The 19,345-nt window shown below is 44.3% G+C and overlaps 1 protein-coding gene across 1 annotated transcript in view; it reads left to right on the top strand.

Moving 5' to 3' along the window:
• Positions 1 to 19,345, top strand: part of LOC137286184 (activating signal cointegrator 1 complex subunit 3-like) — a 293,474-nt gene that overhangs the window by 13,494 nt on the left and 260,635 nt on the right. The window contains exons 3-15 of the mRNA XM_067817886.1: positions 5,962 to 6,533; positions 6,749 to 6,875; positions 7,489 to 7,538; positions 8,526 to 8,653; positions 8,807 to 8,945; positions 10,498 to 10,623; positions 15,531 to 15,731; positions 16,127 to 16,267; positions 16,567 to 16,731; positions 16,960 to 17,116; positions 17,450 to 17,541; positions 17,814 to 17,948; positions 18,804 to 18,995. Coding sequence (XP_067673987.1) covers positions 5,962 to 6,533; positions 6,749 to 6,875; positions 7,489 to 7,538; positions 8,526 to 8,653; positions 8,807 to 8,945; positions 10,498 to 10,623; positions 15,531 to 15,731; positions 16,127 to 16,267; positions 16,567 to 16,731; positions 16,960 to 17,116; positions 17,450 to 17,541; positions 17,814 to 17,948; positions 18,804 to 18,995 — 2,225 coding nt within the window. The remainder of the gene's footprint in view (positions 1 to 5,961; positions 6,534 to 6,748; positions 6,876 to 7,488; positions 7,539 to 8,525; positions 8,654 to 8,806; positions 8,946 to 10,497; positions 10,624 to 15,530; positions 15,732 to 16,126; positions 16,268 to 16,566; positions 16,732 to 16,959; positions 17,117 to 17,449; positions 17,542 to 17,813; positions 17,949 to 18,803; positions 18,996 to 19,345) is intronic.

The following is a 19,345-nucleotide window of genomic DNA, read 5'->3' as shown; positions in this document are numbered from 1 at the left end:
CTGGTCTATCTTGCTGGGATTGTTGGTGATGGTCACCGACTGGCGCACGGCTCTGGCTCCTAATGGCTCTCTCAATCTTCTGAAAGGATCTAATTTTCTGCCGTACATTGTTATATATAAATGAAATATATTTTTAATACTAAATAATGGCTGAAGACATACCTATGATGGATATGTGGGATGATACTATGGATGATACAGGGGCTGAGCAGGAGACCTCATTCTCAGGTGACGCACTCATGGAGGGCGCCGTCGACGATTATTACAACGCAGTTGAAAATAAATCCAAACTCAAGCCGTTGGGAAGGAACTATTCCAGGTTTACCCTCGATAGCAATGGCACGCTGCGTTTGAAGGCTCACCCGGAGATCGATCTCGTGCATAAACGCACAAGAGAACCGCTTGCTTTATCAACACTGAGCAGTCGACATGGGAGTAACTTTGTCCGCGATGAACTAGGCTTCATAGATTACGGTGGCGCGCGACCTAAGCAGTATCCTCCGAAGTTAGTTCAAAGTCTGGAAGGCATCAGGGACGCCACATCGGATCAAAACATGACTTATGATATTGAAAAGGTGTTGGCCGACTACAAGAACAAGCCCTTCCCGGGTCTCAAAATTACCTTTCGGGAACTGAAGGGGTTGGACCTGTTGATGCAAACCATTCGTGGTCAGCTCTGGAAAAGCACGGCCAAAATGAGTGAGATAGACGACCACATCGCCTATGAAAAGGAAAAACTCGGTGAAACTGAGGACGAGTCTATGAAAGCCACCATCGAGGAACGAATACGTAATTTGGAAGATAAAAGGCAGGTCTGGTTGGAGACAGCGTCCGGCTACAAAGAAAAGCTTCGATCCCAGACCAACCGTGTGCGGGAAACCATCAATCAAGTCCTCCACCGAGACACCACGTTAGCAGACAGGATTCGGATATTGTTCCGGGAGCAAGGGATCACCATCGCCAGCATTCTGACTGCATTGGGTTTCATCATATCAACCCTGGTGGTGTCACTGACAGGGGGTACCCCTGTGGGGCCTGCCGGCGGCGGAACCCCCGGCGGTGGTGTTAAAGACTGGATAAAAAAACTCGGGGAAGGCCTAGCTAAACTGGCTGGTAAAGCCGCCGAAGCCCTCCCCGGCATCCTGGGTAGCATCGTCTCGTGGTTGTTGGGCGCTCTGGCTAAAACTGCCATGTGGTTCAGTCAAAACCTGTGGGCAGCCATCGTCGCCGTGGTGGGTCTGGTGTACGTAGCGGCTAAGAAATTTTTAACCAAATAAGCCCCAAAGCTACCCCACCAACCACCAGGGCCGTTTTACTATCAATATGATTGGAGGCCTGAGTATGGGGGTGTGTGGGGGGTACCCCCACATGAACTTTAGACTCCGGGGGTGGCGCCACTATACCCGTTTCACGTGGTGGTATGTGTGGGATATAGGGGGTGTTAATATCGGGGTTGATACCCAACTTTTGATCCGCCGTGGCTATGACTATTTTGTTGTTATAACCCACCACTTTTTTTACTCTCAGTTGCATATCACTCGGAGCCATGTACAGCCCCACGCCGAACACGTAATTGACTTTCGATCTGGCGTATTCTAACACGTTTTGGTAACGGTCGATGGCCCGCGGGAGATCAACTGGAGAATTGATAGCATCCTCAACGTTGGCAACGAACTGTTTCTGAGCGTCGTAAGCAGTTCCCTTACCGAGGATATTGGAACGCATCATCGACTGCGCACCCAACAGCGCCCACACGTACGTTCGAATCGAGTCGTTCAAGCGTATTGTACCAGCACGAGTGAATTCTTTCGATGTTTTTGAGATCATTTTAGTCCAGGCTGTGGCTGCATCAGGATTGGTTTGCTTTATACAGCTGACATGGATCTTTTCATTCGTTGTGGGGCCTGTAAATGTATGACGGTTTGGGTTGTATGTACCATCTGCAGAACCGGCCATATATGTTCCGGACCTGTAGAAGTACACGAGAACTATACCGAGACCATGGTTCACACCAGGAAGGCGAAAGTCTTTATTCGTTGGAATCTCAAACTCCCCACAAACACGTTCATAAGCGCGTTTATCATAGGGGTTATTCGTCATACTCCACGCTTTATCTTGGGGAAGAGGAGCACTTATTTCCTTCAATATTCGTCTCGTTTGATAATAAATATGAAACAAAATGACTGCCTTACTCAGTTCGTCTATACCGTAGTCTAGTGTCACACCCGACCCTGTCGTCGCACACCACACAGCAAAGTTGAGTTGGTTCTGCCAAAACTGCATTGGGTTTTGATTCCAGTTTACCACCGCCTGCGCGTTATTAACGGTCACGATATAGTTTTCAAAGATATTAATAAAGGTTGCTTTAAACCCCGTACTACCTACCACCACGATTTTCAAGTGTGCTAAGTCCATATTATAATATATAAATTATATATTATAATATGTACATAACACTTCCAGGAATAACGAGCGGTGAGGCCGTTCAGCTGACGCACGCGATCGATAACACGTCAGGCCAACTCGAAGTCGCACTCTGCGATATCACCTACCTACCGCAATGGACTAACATCAACGCCAGCAACAATAAGCTGTTCGTCAGTGGAACTCGCAGTCAGATAACTGACGGCTACTACAGCGTGTGCTCTCTAAACGACGAGGTCTTCAAACCCCTGGGAGCCGAACTCAAGATGAACGACTCAAACGGCACAGTGGTGTTAATCAACAACGGAAGAACCTCCTTGAGGCTCGGCCGACCATTAGCGAGGATACTCGGTATGTCTCCTGACGAGATAAAACCAACAACAACCGTCACAGGCACGAAGTTACCCGACCTAGTACCGTACCGAGAGCTGTACATTCATCTCGGTCAGGTGAGCACAACGTACAACATTCAAGGAGGTCACCCTTCCACTATACTGAGAGCAGTGCCGGTGAAAACTGAGAAATACAACGACGGTAGAACCGAGTCGTTTTCACCACGGCAGTATAAGAGATTAACCCAGGGCAACATACCTGAGCTGATAATATCGGTGTTAGATATAAATCATAATCCTGTAAATATAGGATACCTCAGCTTAACGCTTCATGTAAAATGACCAGCGCACAAGGGCCCGGAGTGAAAAAATGCGTCAATATCGGGATCTCCGACCTCGGAGACACGCGCGGTTTTGACGCTCCCGGAGTAGATGGTAAATCGTACGCCTTGCAACTGAAAAACAACATTTACAAACGCGTTGAAGTCCCCTCCGGTGGAACCCTAAGTGATATAGTAGATACCACAAGAGCAACAATCAACACTAAGTACGCCCTTGTCAACACCGGTAATAACTGGATAATATACCCATCGTTCGGGGGTAAACTGTTCGACTTAGACGATGTTGAGAGCACTACCGTCGCCCGAAACAAGCCATATATGCTCGTCTTCACCGAAGATGACAAGTGGGTGTTGTTACCCGATAACGACTGGTTTCTCAATATTAGGCCCCCTACGTGTTCACGGATAACAAAGACAACCACCTAAACAAAGTCGTGAACAATGGAACCCTGCTCGTGGCTTACGTCCCAACTCAGAGACGTAGCGTAGTCGTCAGCCCACTCGACACTATGGCAGCCCACATGCTATCGAGTAAACCGGCCATACAAAACGTGACATTGCAGTTGGTGTCTGAATTCGAAGGCGTGGTCAGTATACTAGAGAGTCTACCGACAAACTCAACACTGATCATCAAAGTCTACCTAGGGGAACCATCGGGGAATGATGTAGAGATCGTGAAGGGGATCAAACTCGGGTGGGGGAAACGACACCAGTATCAAGTTTGCAACGTTTACGTGCGGGTGGGTGTCGGCTCCAACACCAGTCTGCAGGGGGTCAACGTGATCGTGGAAAACAAGATATCACTAACCAAGATCTTCCTGCCTGACAACATACACTTCATGGGTATGAAGTTCACCCCTGAATTATTATCAGAAAACCAGTTGGAAATTATATCGTAATAGTATAATAATGACCAGTCATCGTCCCAACACTACGCTTAACGACCTAGGAGATACGGAGGGATTCGATCGGCCTGGTGAGGAAGACACCTTATATATCCTGCACTTCAAAGACAACGTGTACAGACTGGTGTCGTTATCAGATTTAAAAGAGCCCAAATGGCTGATCAACTTAACACTCGCCTCACCTTATATCACAATAGACGCAGATACGGGGTATATCTCTAAGATTAGGAACAACGGTATCTGGGCCGGGGATTTCATTCCGGAGAGGGTATTCATAGCAACTACTGATACCGAAAAAAATAGGTTAAAGACTGGAGTAAAAAATAAATTAGCATTTATCAATTATTCTTTTAACATAAGTCTTGATATATTCTCCCCTTTCACACTCATCATAGAAGTCTTCTTTCATTCAGACAATGAAAACACCTCAAGAGTACACCAAATTTTACCCGGGGTGTCAATACACTGGTTTGACGAACACCATGGCCAATATTGTCGTATTGTTATACAACGGGATACCCACGGGGGTCCTATAAACCGCTTAATAAACCTCAGTGGGGTTTTTATTACAACAGGAAAGTCTATTAGCCTCTCACCTATTACCCTGACTACTAGTATAGAACTTGTAGACTTAAAATTAATTTATAGAGTATTAACTGAAACCCAATTAAAATATCTTTCAAAATATATATTATAGGATGGGTCTGTACCCAGGCGTAGATGAAGTAGCGAAGACGCTGGAAACCGTAGATGGGTTCCGCTTGAGGCAGTTATGTGACGTGAAACGCCAACTAGAACAAGACCGTGACACGCGGAAAGCACTATATAAAAAGTACCATAGAGCTTTCAATATCTTGGACGGGGCTGACACTACCCTTATGACAACCAGCATGGGACTAGGGGCGGCAGGTGTTGGATTGTTAGCTACCATCGTGGCTACACCTATAGTGCTAGGTATTGAAATAACAGCTGGGGTGGCAGGGGTGTTAGGGTTGGCACTTAAGTTGATATCACGCAGACTGCATCGTAAGGCATTGAAACACGACGAGATCAGGGTTCTGGCCGAAGCAAAGCTCAACACAGTAAGTGGGCGTATTTCCACGGCACTCTCTGATAGTAAGATCTCAGAAGAGGAGTTTCATTCAATCCTCTCTGAACTCACAAAATATAACGGAATGAAACAAGATATTCGGTCCAAGTCTCGTAAGTCTGCTATCAGCGAAGACGAGAAAAAAAAGTACATAGAACAAGGGATACAAAAAGCCCAGCAAGCCTTTATTACGAACACCAAAGAGATCATAGGCGGTTCACGTTAAACTGTTTCATCGATATAAACGTGACATAGGCACAGTGTTACCTCCAACACACGTTAAGTAGTAGGGGTAATAGTAGCAAGAGCTAAGGACCCAACCAAAGCCTTATTTAGTAAATAAGGCTTTGTAGAGACTTTTCTTGAAAGTGTTTTAAAACCCCCATTGTATATACTACTATGATCAATCCTTCTTGCTGAAACAAACCAGTGATACTGTCAGCTATGGTTACACAATGCCATTTAGAAAGTGGTCAGATGTAGCATATGTCATATTTGGGATTACACTTTCTTAGTGAACGACAAATTCTAGTACCTGATCAGCCACAAAAATGGAAGTCAGACAACTGGCAGTCTAGACTGCATACTTTCTGTACCCCTCTGATAAGTGTACATTGGAACAACTCCCAGGACCGAAAACTATGATTACTCGGTGGCTGAGCAGGTTAGACAGCTGACTTTGTGTGCTGGTGATTATGTGCCTGACTCTGAGGGTGCGGGTTCGAATCCCATATGGCACTCAACCAAAAATGTACTAGAATTTGTACTCTACTAAGAAAGTGTAATCCCAAATATGATATATGTGACGTGTTACGGTCAGCTGTCCATTATTGCCTTAAATGTAACCTGACATTTCTGTCTGTTTCCAGTTGGCAATGAGGCATCCTCCGACATTGTGGAGGGAGCTGCAGCATACCTTTTTGAAATTTTCAAGTTTGCAGAGAGTGTTGGTCAGAGAGAGACCACAACACTGAGAAGCATCTTTGGCCCATTCCCAGCCACCGCAGCAACCAAAGCATGTGAGCTGGTCTCACGCATCGTGTCCTGGTTACCAGGTGACGTCCTCCTGGAGGACGATTTCCATGGTCGAGAGGAAGCAGACGGGGCAGCCATTATCCAAGAATTTGGGAAAAATATCAAATTCTCAACTCCAAAATTAGATCGAGAAGAAGAGTTATCAAGTTCAGAATCTGAGGATGAAGTGGAAGAAAAAAATGTGGATTTGAAATATAATGCAAAGCCAGTGTTAGGAAAGAAGATCCCAGAGGGTGGAGCTGGGAGACTGGAGGACAGGTGCGACTCATCATGGCTGCTGGAGGAAGTGAGGAAGTACTTCTCTGCCTCTGGGGAAATGGACATTGGTCTTAGTCTCGAGGACCTCTCTACCACCATCTTTGAGGTTCTTTGTTCTACCAAGACTGATGAGGAGTTACAGAATGAGGTTTGTGTTGAAACTTGGAATAGGCTGAAATATTACATCAACTTAATTGGGGAGAGAAAGGTTTACATGACTATTGTCTGGGCTAAAGTGGTAACATTTGAGTTTTTGATTGTATTCATGTAGAATGTGTTACAAACTCTCCACATGAACTGGAGCAGATGTAGAGTGGGCAGTAGGAACAAGATATTTTTTAGTCACACTTTGGTTTGTTTCAGCTGTTTGAGCTTCTTGGTTTTGACCGTTTTGAGATGATTCAAACCCTGCTGTCGAACAGGAGTCGCCTGATGAAAACCCTTGTTGCAGACACTAACAGAGCAGCAATAGCTCAACTACAGGCCCAGCGTAAGTCATGCCAGTAGTCTGTGAGATCACAGTAAGCTGGTTCTAATAAACAGTGTCTAGACTCATGGTAATGGTCTGTGAGATCACAGTGACCTGGTTCTAATAAACAGTGTCTAGACTCATGGTAATGGTCTGTGAGATCACAGTGACCTGGCTCTAATAAACAGTGTCTAGACTCATGGTAATGGTCTGTGAGATCACAGTGACCTGGTTCTAATAAACAGTGTCTAGACTCATGGTAATGGTCTGTGAGATCACAGTGACCTGGTTCTAATAAACAGTGTCTAGACTCATGGTAATGGTCTGTGAGATCACAGTGACCTGGTTCTAATAAACAGTGTCTAGACTCATGGTAATGGTCTGTGAGATCACAGTGACCTGGTTCTCAGCAACAGGATCCAGATCCATGCTATATGACTGTCAAGGTTTGTATTGAAGATCCTCCTACTGTCGTTTAACAGCTCAAAACTTGTGATGAACATAGGTCCAGCTGTAAAGAACTGCTTACACAGAAACAATGCGTGAGATCCACACCAAACACTAGTTAGTATGTTTAAGGTTTCCTACAGTGTGACAGTATAATGTGTGATGTATGTTTTAATTATACCTTCAGGCAAAAAGGAAGTGGAGAGACCAACCTATGGTTGCCAGGTTACAATACAGGTAGGCATGTTGGTGGGGATAGGGATATGCTAGGTAAATATGCAGGTCTGTTTGTCTGGCCCAAGGAGGCTGTTGCTAGGTAATGATACAGTTTGTCATGTCTGGAAGATTGAGGTTATTTCTAGGTAACAACACAGTTTGTCATGTCTGGGAGATTGAGGTTATTTCTGGGTAACAACACAGTTTGTCATGTCTGGGAGATTGAGGTTATTTCTAGGTAACAACACAGTTTGTCATGTCTGGGAGATTGAGGTTATTTCTTGGTAACAACACAGTTTGTCATGTTTGGAAGATTGAGGTTATTTCTAGGTAACAACACAGTTTGTCATGTCTGGGAGATTGAGGTTATTTCTAGGTAACAACACAGTTTGTCATGTCTGGGAGATTGAGGTTATTTCTGGGTAACAACACAGTTTTTCATGTCAGGAAGATTGAGGTTATTTCTAGGTAACAACACAGTTTGTCATGTCTGGGAGATTGAGGTTATTTCTAGGTAACAACACAGTTTGTCATGTCTGGAGATTGAGGTTATTTCTAGGTAACAACACAGTTTTTCATGTCTGGGAGATTGAGGTTATTTCTGGGTAACAATACAGTTTGTCATGTTTGGGGGATTGAGGTTATTTCTGGGTAACAATACAGTTTGTCATGTTTGGGAGATTGAGGTTATTTCTAGGTAACAATACAGTTGTCATGTCAGGGAGATTGAGGTTATTTCTGGGTAACAATACAGTTTTTCATGTCTGGGAGATGGAGATTAGGTAACAGTGCAACCTGGCATGTCGAGGCAAAGAAGGCTAAGTAAGAGAGGGATATTTGTCTTGGTTGAGCAGTCAGGTTGATTACAAAGTAGAATTCATGTCTTGAGAGGTGTGCCTGATTACAGTACAGTAGATTTCCTTTAAAAGGCTTTTTGCAGTCTCTGTTGTGTAGCTGACTGGGACCAGTACAGTATTCTCTCTCTAATTCATTCTCATGTTTCCCCAGTCAGAGGAAGAGAAGCAACTGATGAAGCAGATACGTAGGGAGGAGAAGAAATTGTCCAAGCGGGATGGGAAGAAAATGGAGGAAGAAGGGAAGAGAGCCTTCAACCCTATGGAGATGCGTGCCCAGAGGTGAGTGCATATCTTGAAATGTGTAACTTGAACCCCATTAAAAGTGTGCCCTGATGGATTAGGTTGTTTGAGGTGAAACATGTCTTGAGGTTGCTGCCTTACATCCAGCAAGTACATATTCAAAGAGTAACCATGGCAACTGTATGTTTGCAGGGAGGCAGCGCTGCAGGTGGCATCCAACCGTCCGCTGTTCACAGGCAGTAGCAAGTCTTACCAGCGAGAGAGATACCCATTTGTGTTTGACTCTTATGAGGAGGCGAGGCAGTCGTCAGCATATGTTGGGGGAAACAAGGTCAGTTTCCTGTCCAATCACTTGTGCAGGAGGTGAATGTCAGATGGTAATATGCAGGTGCGGAATGTCAGATGAGATTGTGCAGGTGCTGAGTGTCAGATGGTATTGTGCAGGAGGTGAATGTCAGATGATATTGTGCAGGAGGTTAATGTCAGATGGTATTCTGTAGGTGCTGAGTGTCAGATGGTATTGTGCAGGTGCTGAGTGTCAGATGGTATTGTGCAGGAGGTGAATGTCAGATGGTATTGTGCAGGAGGTGAATGTCAGATGGTATTGTGCAGGTGCTGAGTGTCAGATGGTATTGTGCAGGAGGTGAATGTCAGATGGTATTGTGCAGGAGGTGAATGTCAGATGGTATTGTGCAGGTGCTGAGTGTCAGATGGTATTGTCCAGGTGCTGAATGTCAGATAGTATTGTGCAGGAGGTGAATGTCAGATGGTATTGTGCAGGAGGCGAATGTCAGATAGTATTGTGCAGGAGGTGAATGTCAGATGGTTTTGTCCAGGTGCTGAGTGTCAGATGGTATTGTGCAGGAGGTGAATGTCAGATGGTATTGTGCAGGTGCTGAGTGTCAGATGGTATTGTGCAGGAGGTGAATGTCATTTGGTATTGAGCAGGAGGTGAGTGTCAGATGGTATTGTGCAGGAGGTGAATGTCAGATGGTTTTGTCCAGGTGCTGAGTGTCAGATGGTATTGTGCAGGTGCTGTGTAGAATGCGAGCAATGTGTATTTGTATTAAACCTGCACAGTAATATACAGAGGATAATGCTGCTGATTTGGAAATCTAACAGGATGTTATTGTGTTCAGGTTGACTCATTATTAGTATTTAGTGTTCGTTTGTCTGACATGTGGATTTATCTGTGTTGAATACATCAGTTAATATCTTTTCATTTCACCTCCTGAGAATGTGAATACAGTCAGGCCGCGTTAATCTGGACACTTCTGTTTTTCGTCAAAAACGTTCGGATAGTGAAACGTACGGACTACTGAAGCGTACTTTTATGAACACAACTACAGTAGGGTTACTTCCCTTTGACATGGCAATACAAAAACATACGAACATATACAAGTTTCAAAAGACTTTATTACAGTGTGTAGACATAATAACTTGAATATTCTTATAATAATAAATCAATGCATACAATCATGTCTGGATAGATTATACATACACGTAACAAAACTCACTTGTGAAAGAAATCTACATGACGGTAACAGTTCTGAATGGTGGAGCTGTTTGCTTCTTCAACTCGCAAGTGTCACTTAACAATTACTGCTGAATGGAGCTTACGGTGTGAAGGGATTATCCGAACCTTTTTGATGTACCGCGGGATTAATGAAGCAAAACTATATGTAATTAGCTAATCTGTTACCGCTGATTAACATCCGGATACGGAGAGTGAAGCACCGGATTACTGAATCAACAGGTAATGAGTTTACATAGTAAACAAGATTGGTTACAGCTTGCTATTGTTCGGATATTGCGGGAATCGGATTGTTGGGGTCCGGACTAACACGGCCTGACTGTAAACAGTTTTTTCCATGCTACAACAGATGGTGCTCCCCCAAGGATTCAACCGCACTGACAACAAGGAGTATGAGGAGGTGTCTGTTCCCCCCAATGACCCCGCCCCTGTAGATGTAGGGCAGAGACTTGTACCTGTTAGCGAGCTCGATGAGGTGAGACACATCATTACTGTGTACATATTTCCCTTGTATCACATGATGTCAGAAGGGACATATTTCTCATTTTAACATTAAAATATCACTAACTAAAACTCTAGATGTATTGCAGGATATAGCGTTTCATATATCACTCCTTTTTCCTTATCCTGACACATGCTTGTTATGCTGATCTCCTCCCTCTATGTGAAGATAGTGGAACACCTTGAAGTGGAAATCCCTTAAAGTTTCTTCTAATTGAAGCAGACAAACAATACAGTCACCCACCGGAAGCCTCCCTTTCCTGCCAATACGGTCACATGACCAGCCATACTTTCCACTCTCTCCTTCATCCCCTGACGAGGACGGTTGGAGGCATTTTGGGTCCCAACATGGCGATACTTTTTGCGTATATTTCGGTCCTGTAATCTAAATTGTGTCATATTTGGTTTATGGGATTGTAATTATTATCGTCATGATGTAAAAATATTTACTTATTTTCATGTGTTTTGGACATGTAACTTAGACTTGGTCCCAGTGTAAACTATGGCTGTCAACGGTTGATTTGCATGTAGTATGTTCTTCATGCAAAAGTATTTGTTCTTCTTATTTGTTTTCTGTGACCTTTGTAAGGATTTATCAGATTCAGAATTTGCATTATGTTTTTATACTGTTCTAAGGCGTACTAAGGACAAACAACGTAGGCTCTCGGGATAATCTCATCCTATGAAGTCTTCCACTACTAGACCTGCACTGAAACTACTCTCCACGGCTGCTACAAAGTCCTTCAGCAATGAGATAGACCCACCTGACGAACGTCACATCTATGACAAATCTCCACGACTACTTCCCCAGGGTACAGATCGTCATCTCTCATTGTCAACAATCAGCATCTACTAGGCCTTCATCAACTGAGTCGATAACTATGCTGCATCCTTCAGAGAGTGTACGATCTACACAGATATCTACAATGTCTACACTTTACACATCAGATGCTTCTGCTTGTGCTGCAGTCCCTGACACCACCGGCCTCTTCATGCAACATGTCATTGCTCATATGATGAACCTGAAGGATCGCTGTTTTGAAGAGGAACGGAAACACCAGTCAGCTGCTACAACTACAGTCACTCTTCGTGATGGTTCACCGACTGCATTAGGTCCTTTGGTCATATGCATGCTCCCATTCATGGAAACCATTGCCATCAGCTGTATCCTCATGTTGCAGTATGGATGAAGCTCCTTCCATCAACTCACCAAGTGCTCGCGCTCATGGATCTCACTACAGCCGCAAGCGATCACTGTCTACATCCTCTGTTCGCTGGAGATGCTGTCATTGCTAGTCTTCTTCATTAGATGTGGATTGTCACATGCATGCGTGAAGACTCTCATGGAATGGCTGTCGTTCAAGGCATACAGATAGGCAGGGGGATCACAAGGACTCACAAATGCATTCGTTGAAGGACAGAGAGGTTTTGACAGACAGAGATTGATATCCTCGATCTCTATCACCGGAGGAAGTCCTCTTCTCAGACTCACAGATCATGTCAGGGATTACAAATGGATTGGATCTTGTCTCTCCATCAAAGGACTCCAACAAGTCTCATTCCTATAACATTGGTAACTTGGTTATCAACACATTGACGTTTCCTCCAATTCAGCTGATATTGACGATCTCTGAAACTTTGTCAACAGCCTTTCAGACAGCAAGTAAGTACCAGCAACAACACATTCTGTCTTTCAGCACTCATCAATTCTCACTACTTCACATGGAGCCCTTTATGAAAGGGCCTGACATAGATGCCTACATGCTCATCACGAATTGCAACAGATCCTACAAAGCAGAGGATAGGTGACTGACTCAACTGGATGCAACCAGTCAGTGTATATCTTCTTCAGACCTGCAAGTTCAAGGCCTTCAAGGAGACCCTCATCTCCTAGTTCAGCAACCCTGAGACTGAATACAAAAGGATGATCCTGTCTGTGCTCATCACTCAGAAGAAGGGTCAACAATTCATCAAGCAGCATCTAGCCTCTACATCTGCGGTATTGGATCTACTATCCTGGCTAGGATTATTATCAGCATCATTGTGGGGCTACAGCTTTACTAAACCCTTGTATCAGGCTCCCTAAACGGCATCTACGGTATTCGACCACAGAATTGAAGGTGTCTCTAAATCCATCGCCCAGGTCTCCAGAGAAGTAATGTTGATAAGGTCGGTTGACACTTTGACTACGGTCCTCAATCAGACATTCAGCGTTACTTCAACCAGTCAAGGTTCTCAGGGGCCCAGAGAGCAAGACAGAAGAAGTACAACGCTCGTGGCAGCAAAAACTCCTTTCGTCGCTCTACCGTAGGAAGCAGGTGCTCCCTTAAAAGTGTTCTGCCAGGGGCACTAAAGAAGGAATGCGCTGAAGATAGGGTTTGGAATGACTGGAGTCTTCCACCCCCAGCTGTTCCCGTACAACCTTCACAAGTTGGGGGACGTCTACAATGCTGCTGGAAGAATTCGGGACTTCTCAACAGTGATTACGTCATGAGCATCAGAAGATCCCGCTACTGGCAGCACCACTGCTAACAAACAACCCAGGACTGTATGTATCCGATTGATCAACGAAATAAGCTGCTGACACCATATCATCTGTACTAGGGAAAGGCACAGTCAAAAAACTTCACCTGGATCGACTAACATGAGGATTCTATGTCCCAATCTTTCTAGTATCCAAGAAAAATCCAAGGAAAAGTTTCAACATAAAGGAGTTCAACAGGGATTATCTACTGAAACCAGAACAGTTCAGAATGATCCATCTACCACAACTGTGGCATCTCATCCATCCATCCATCTAGTCAGCATCAGTCTACAAGATGCCTTCCTGCACACTGCAATTCATCTGGATTCCAGGAAATGTCTGCATTTCCTTTTCAACAGTCAGCACTACCGAAGGATGGTTCTATTATTTGGAATATCTTCGGCCCCATGGCTATTTACTGGAGTCACCAAGACAATCATCATGTACCTACATTGGTGGGGACTTCGCAGCAACAACGACATTCAGCCACTTCACCATCAGGCTGCAAACTCAAGCTTGTGAATCTACTGAAGTTGGAATTAGAACTGCAGCAAGATCTTCAATTCTTCGGGATTGGATTCATTACTCCATTGAACTACATCATCGTCCCAGAGGATCGGTGGATCAAAATTCAAGCCATGATAGAACATGCTCTACTCTCTGTAAATCACTGCGACAGCTTCTGTGTCTATTTCGTCTGCTCACATGAGCACAAGATTTGACCAGACGAGTGTGTCTTCAACAACCGTCTCTAAGTAGATGCGTCACTACAAGGTTGGCATGCTCACTTAAACAATGAGTTGGCAGCAAGAATCTGGATGGGCAACCAACACATTCAGCGTAATGACCACCTGGAGATGAAAAGTGTAATCAACACAGTACATCATAGATCGACAGTAGAACAAACTACTGATGGTTCACACTTACAACTCCACAGTAGTTTCCACTTATATACAATAGACCTATTTGCTACACGATTCAACAAGGAGATACCAACAATCGTATCTCCAGTGCCAGATTGCTTGCACGTTCCCCCTCCAGTACTAAGCTCATTCAAGCTGGAAGACCAACAGCGCAGATTTAAGGCTCCAGCTTGGGATTTGAATCTCATACTACAACACCTCACGAGTGATGTCTACGAGCCACTAGATTGGACATGACTTGAAATATGGACACAGAAAACGCTATTTCTACTTGCCGTAGCAACAGCTGCATGGATTTCAGAAATGCATGCTTTGGACTTCAAGCAAGCCTCCAGTCCACACGAAGTGAGAGAGTTGACGTCAACACTTGCTCTACATGGAAACTGCTCACTAACAACTATGATGGAGTCCTGCTTTTGGAAATATGGTACCTATGGGACATCACCACAGATGACGTCACCGGTATTCACCAATTGGGACACTTGTTGTCGAACAACAACTAATGGTTCCCCAGAAGCGCTGAGTTTCACTCACCCTTTATCATGTGACTTGTTGAGACAAGACGCTGTGCAGAGTATAATAGTTGAGAGTCCCTACGCAGGGACTGCATCTTGAACAGGCTAGCATGATTGATTATGACCCTGTACTCGTAATGAAGATACTCGTACATGAAGAAGGGTCACAACTGGTCGTGATAGAAATCTTGACATACAATTGCATTTGACACTGTCAAGACGCTAGCTGATCTATACACATCACATTCCAGTCTACGAATGCTTTAATAGAAGACAAGTTCTACTGTATGCGATCCCCCCATCTCACAGATGAATATTGGAAGAACGGGAGTGAACTACAGTTACAGTTTCTGAAGTAAGTACTCTGAGCCTGACTCACCGCTGTTACAGTTTCTGAGGTAAGTACTCGCAGCCTGACTCACCGCTGTTACAGTTTCTAAAGTAAGTACTCGGAGCCTGACTCCCCGCTGTTTCCATTAGATTCTGTAAGCGTAATTTGCATGAGTCAGGATAAGGAAAAATATGTGATTTTCTGAATGATATTCATATTTCATACTAAGCCTGATTCATGGCGTCAAGCCCTCGCAACCGCCCCTGTCAGGAACGGTGAATTCATAGTAATTCTCATATCTGCAGTAAATGGAGGCTTCCAATGAGTTTATTGTACATCCGCTTCAATTAGAATTGGAAGATATATAACTAGGTAAAATAGGATATATGGAAGGATACATAAATAGATGTAACAGCACCTATTGCAGAATCTACAACATGATAGAACTCTGAATATGTTGTGGAATATGTAACTATCTGTTACTTAAAATACATGTATGTAATTAGATGTTTTGTCTGACCTGTACACACACATATCACTGTTACTATCAACCAGAAAAATAATATACTCATACTTTTTTCTGCCCAGATTGGACAGCTGGCATTCCGGGGAATGAAAAACTTGAACCGCATCCAATCTGTGGTGTTTGAGGCTGCCTTCAAGACCAATGAAAACCTGCTTATCTGTGCCCCAACTGGCGCTGGTAAAACCAACATTGCCATGTTGACCATCCTGCATGAGTTGAATCAGCACTTGTCTCAGGGCGTCATCAAGAAAGATGAGTTCAAGGTAAGTGGATGGTTCCTTGCTTGGTGTATTTACTGCAGGTGCTCTCTGTAGGATAAGAACCTGAAGGGCGACACTGCGAACACCAGGAGTTTGTGAAGAGTGAGTGGGTCAGTGAGTTTTACTCCACACTCAGCAGTATTCCAGCTTTACCACAGTGGTCTTTAATAATCGAGTCTGCACCACGCAATACAGTGATCAACAGCATGAGCATTGGTCTACGTAATTGGGATACATACATGTCAACCAAGTCAGCAAGTGTCACCACCCATTTCTATTTGTAGCCTCTTATGACAGGCAGTGGTTACTGAAGATCACTTCTAACATGGGTGTTGAAGATTTCAGTTATTATTTATGTTTGCTGATCTGTAATGTTGACTGTCAAATCATTCTTCTAGATTGTGTATGTGGCACCAATGAAAGCTCTGGCAGCAGAGATGGTGCGAAACTTTGGTGGTCGCCTGGAACCCCTAGGCATCACAGTGCGGGAACTGACGGGGGACATGTCCCTCACTAAGGCTGAGATCCTGAAAACACAGGTGGGTAGAGGTCACAGCCTTGTAGGGGTCATAGGTTAGCTGAGGTCAAAGAAACGGGAGATTAGTTGAGGGGCACATGGACATAGTTTAATCATAATCCTGAATAGGACTGGAGTAACATTGATTGTTTGGTACTGACTTTTACAATTTTGAAGTTACTTCTTGAATTCAGTTCCCAATTAAGATCTTTGCAAATTTTAACTTTGACATAATGATATTTCATTGACCATCAGATTTGGCATGGTGTACATGTTGTAAGATTCCTAGAATAAGGTTGTAACATGGAGTGTATGTGGCAGATGCTGGTGACAACCCCAGAGAAGTGGGATGTGGTGACGAGGAAGAGTACAGGTGATGTGGCCCTGGCTCAGCTTGTGAAGCTACTTATCATTGACGAGGTCCACCTGCTTCATGACGACCGTGGTCCAGTCATCGAGAGTCTGGTGGCCAGGACCATACGACAGGTGTGTCATGTTGAGGGAACAGTTTGTTTGATGTACATTGACTGTAGCTAATTGGAATGAAATGTTGTGATAGATATATATTTTGTGTAATGCTTCTCTCTCTGACTGAAGCCCATTTTCTTGCTACGATATTGCTGGACTATTGCTTAAAATGGTGTAAAACTAAGCTCACTTGCTCACTCATTTCGTTATGTCGACTTGTTACTGTGGACCCTGCATTGTACTCAGGTGGAGAGTACACAGAGTATGATCCGTATCGTGGGTCTGTCAGCAACACTGCCCAACTACATCGACGTAGCCAGGTTCCTCAATGTGAACCCCTATCTTGGACTCTTCTTCTTTGATGGAAGGTTCAGACCTGTGCCCCTTGGCCAGACTTTCATAGGTGAGATCATTAAACTTGGACTGTGACCCATTCACTTTGGATGAGAATTAATAGCATTTGCTTGACTTTCATGAATAAGAAAGGAGACCTGTACCCCTTATGTAGACCCTCATGGGTGGGACTCTGAGAACTTAGATCTCTGGCTAGACCTTCATCGCAGAGAACGTAGACACATTGTTTATGTCTTCCTAGATGAGAACTTGGCCCCTTTGTCAGACGTTCGTAGGAGAGAACAGCCCTGGGCTCTTATATATTACTTACAGCCTTGTCTAGACCTTCATAGGTGTGAATGTAGACACTTTGACAGGTGAGAAGTCTTACCTATTTATCCAGGTGTGAAGGCCACTAACCGGGTTCAGCAGATGATGGAGTTCAACAACGTATGCTACGAGAAGGTGTTGGCACAGGTCAAGGCTGGCTATCAGGTACAGTCAATAGACAGATGCTCAGCAAAAGTGTTGTACCCTTGTATGGACAGGAATGCTGGTGACTTGATAGTTGTCATGTCATCATGCCAGTGTTAGACCATATGGGTGGTGGGGTTTTACTACTGTTAAACTTATGTGTTGTAGGGGATTCTGCAAGTGTGAGAGCGTTGTGGTGTTTGGGATTCTGTCAGTGGTAGACAATTGTGGGGTTGGGTTCCACATTTTGTGTGGACTGAAGATCATTCTTTGTAGATGGACTCTCTGTTCAGGTGATGGTGTTTGTCCATGCCCGTAATGAGACAGTGCGAACGGCCATGATGTTGCGAGACTATGCCAAGAACCGAGGTCACTCCCAGCTGTTCCTTGCTGAACAGGATCGTACATACGGCGAGGCTCAGAAGAATGTAAGTTTCTAAACATTCAATCTGGGTAGGTCTTTGTTCAAATACATTGTCTTTGTTTAACTGTTAGGAAATATGCAGGTGTACTGCTACACTAACCCCTCCCTGATGTTTTGCAGCACTAACCACTCCCTGATGTTCTGCTACACTAAACCCTCCCTGATGTACTGGTGCACTAACCCCTTCCTTACACACTGCTACACTAACTGCTAACCCTTATGTTCTGCTACAACACCCTCCATTATGTTCTGCTACACTACCCTCCCTCATATTCTGCTACACTATACCCTCCCTCATGTTCTGCTACATTGAACCCTCCCTCATGTTCTGCTACACTACTCTCCCTCATGTTCAGCTACATTAAACCCTCCCTCATATTCTGCTACACTAAACCCTCCCTCATGTTCTGCTACAGTACTCTCCCTCATGTTCTGCTACACTAAACTCTCCCTCATGTTCTGCTACACTACTCTCCCTCATGTTCTGTTACATTAAACCCTCCCTCATGTTCTGCTACACTACCCTCCCTCATGTTCTGCTACACTAAACCCTCCCTCATGTTCTGCTACAGTACTCTCCCTCATGTTCTGCTACACTAAACCCTCCACCATGTTCTGCTACAACACCCTCCATTATGTTCTGCTACATTAAACCCTCCCTCATGTTCTGCTACAGTACTCTCCCTCATGTTCTGCTACAGTACTTTCCCTCATGTTCTGCTACATTAAACCCTCCCTCATGTTCTACTACACTAAACCCTCCCTCATGTTCTGTTACACTCCTCACCCTGATGTTCTGCTAGAATAAACCCTCCCAGATGTTCTGCTATACTAAACCCTTCCTGATGTTTGGCCACAGTTGCAGAGGTCCCGGAACAAACAGTTGAAGGATCTGTTCCCAGATGGCTTCAGCATGCACCATGCCGGGATGCTGCGCCAGGACCGGAACCTAGTAGAGCGGTACTTCAGTGATGGCCACATCAAGGTGTTGGTGTGCACGGCCACCCTGGCCTGGGGTGTCAATCTGCCTGCCCATGCTGTCATCATCAAGGTGGGTGAATCTTTGGACATGAAAGTCTCATGACGTTGACTTCTGGAACATGGGTTGTAGAGGTCATCTCTATGATATATTATTAGGAAAATCAACTGAGAGATGTACTTTTAGAGGAAAAGTAACCAGTGCTATTTCTACGCCTGCACTATGTGCCATGCTGTAGAGGATGGGAAGGATCTTTTACCTTTCTTCCAGTTTGATTAGTTTGGCAGGACACAAACATGGAAATTTTGGATTGATAACATTTGTTTTGTCGAGAATGAAATCAAGACGAATTTCAATGTAAATTTTTACTTTTTTCCTTAGCCAGACTTGTGCTTATTATACTTCTTCTATGTGAAGATAGT

Source organism: Haliotis asinina, chromosome 6 (genome assembly GCF_037392515.1).
Source record: "Haliotis asinina isolate JCU_RB_2024 chromosome 6, JCU_Hal_asi_v2, whole genome shotgun sequence".
Lineage (NCBI taxonomy): Eukaryota > Metazoa > Mollusca > Gastropoda > Lepetellida > Haliotidae > Haliotis > Haliotis asinina.
The sequence above is the reverse complement of the archived record's forward strand: the minus strand, read 5'-3'. Positions and strand labels throughout refer to the sequence as shown.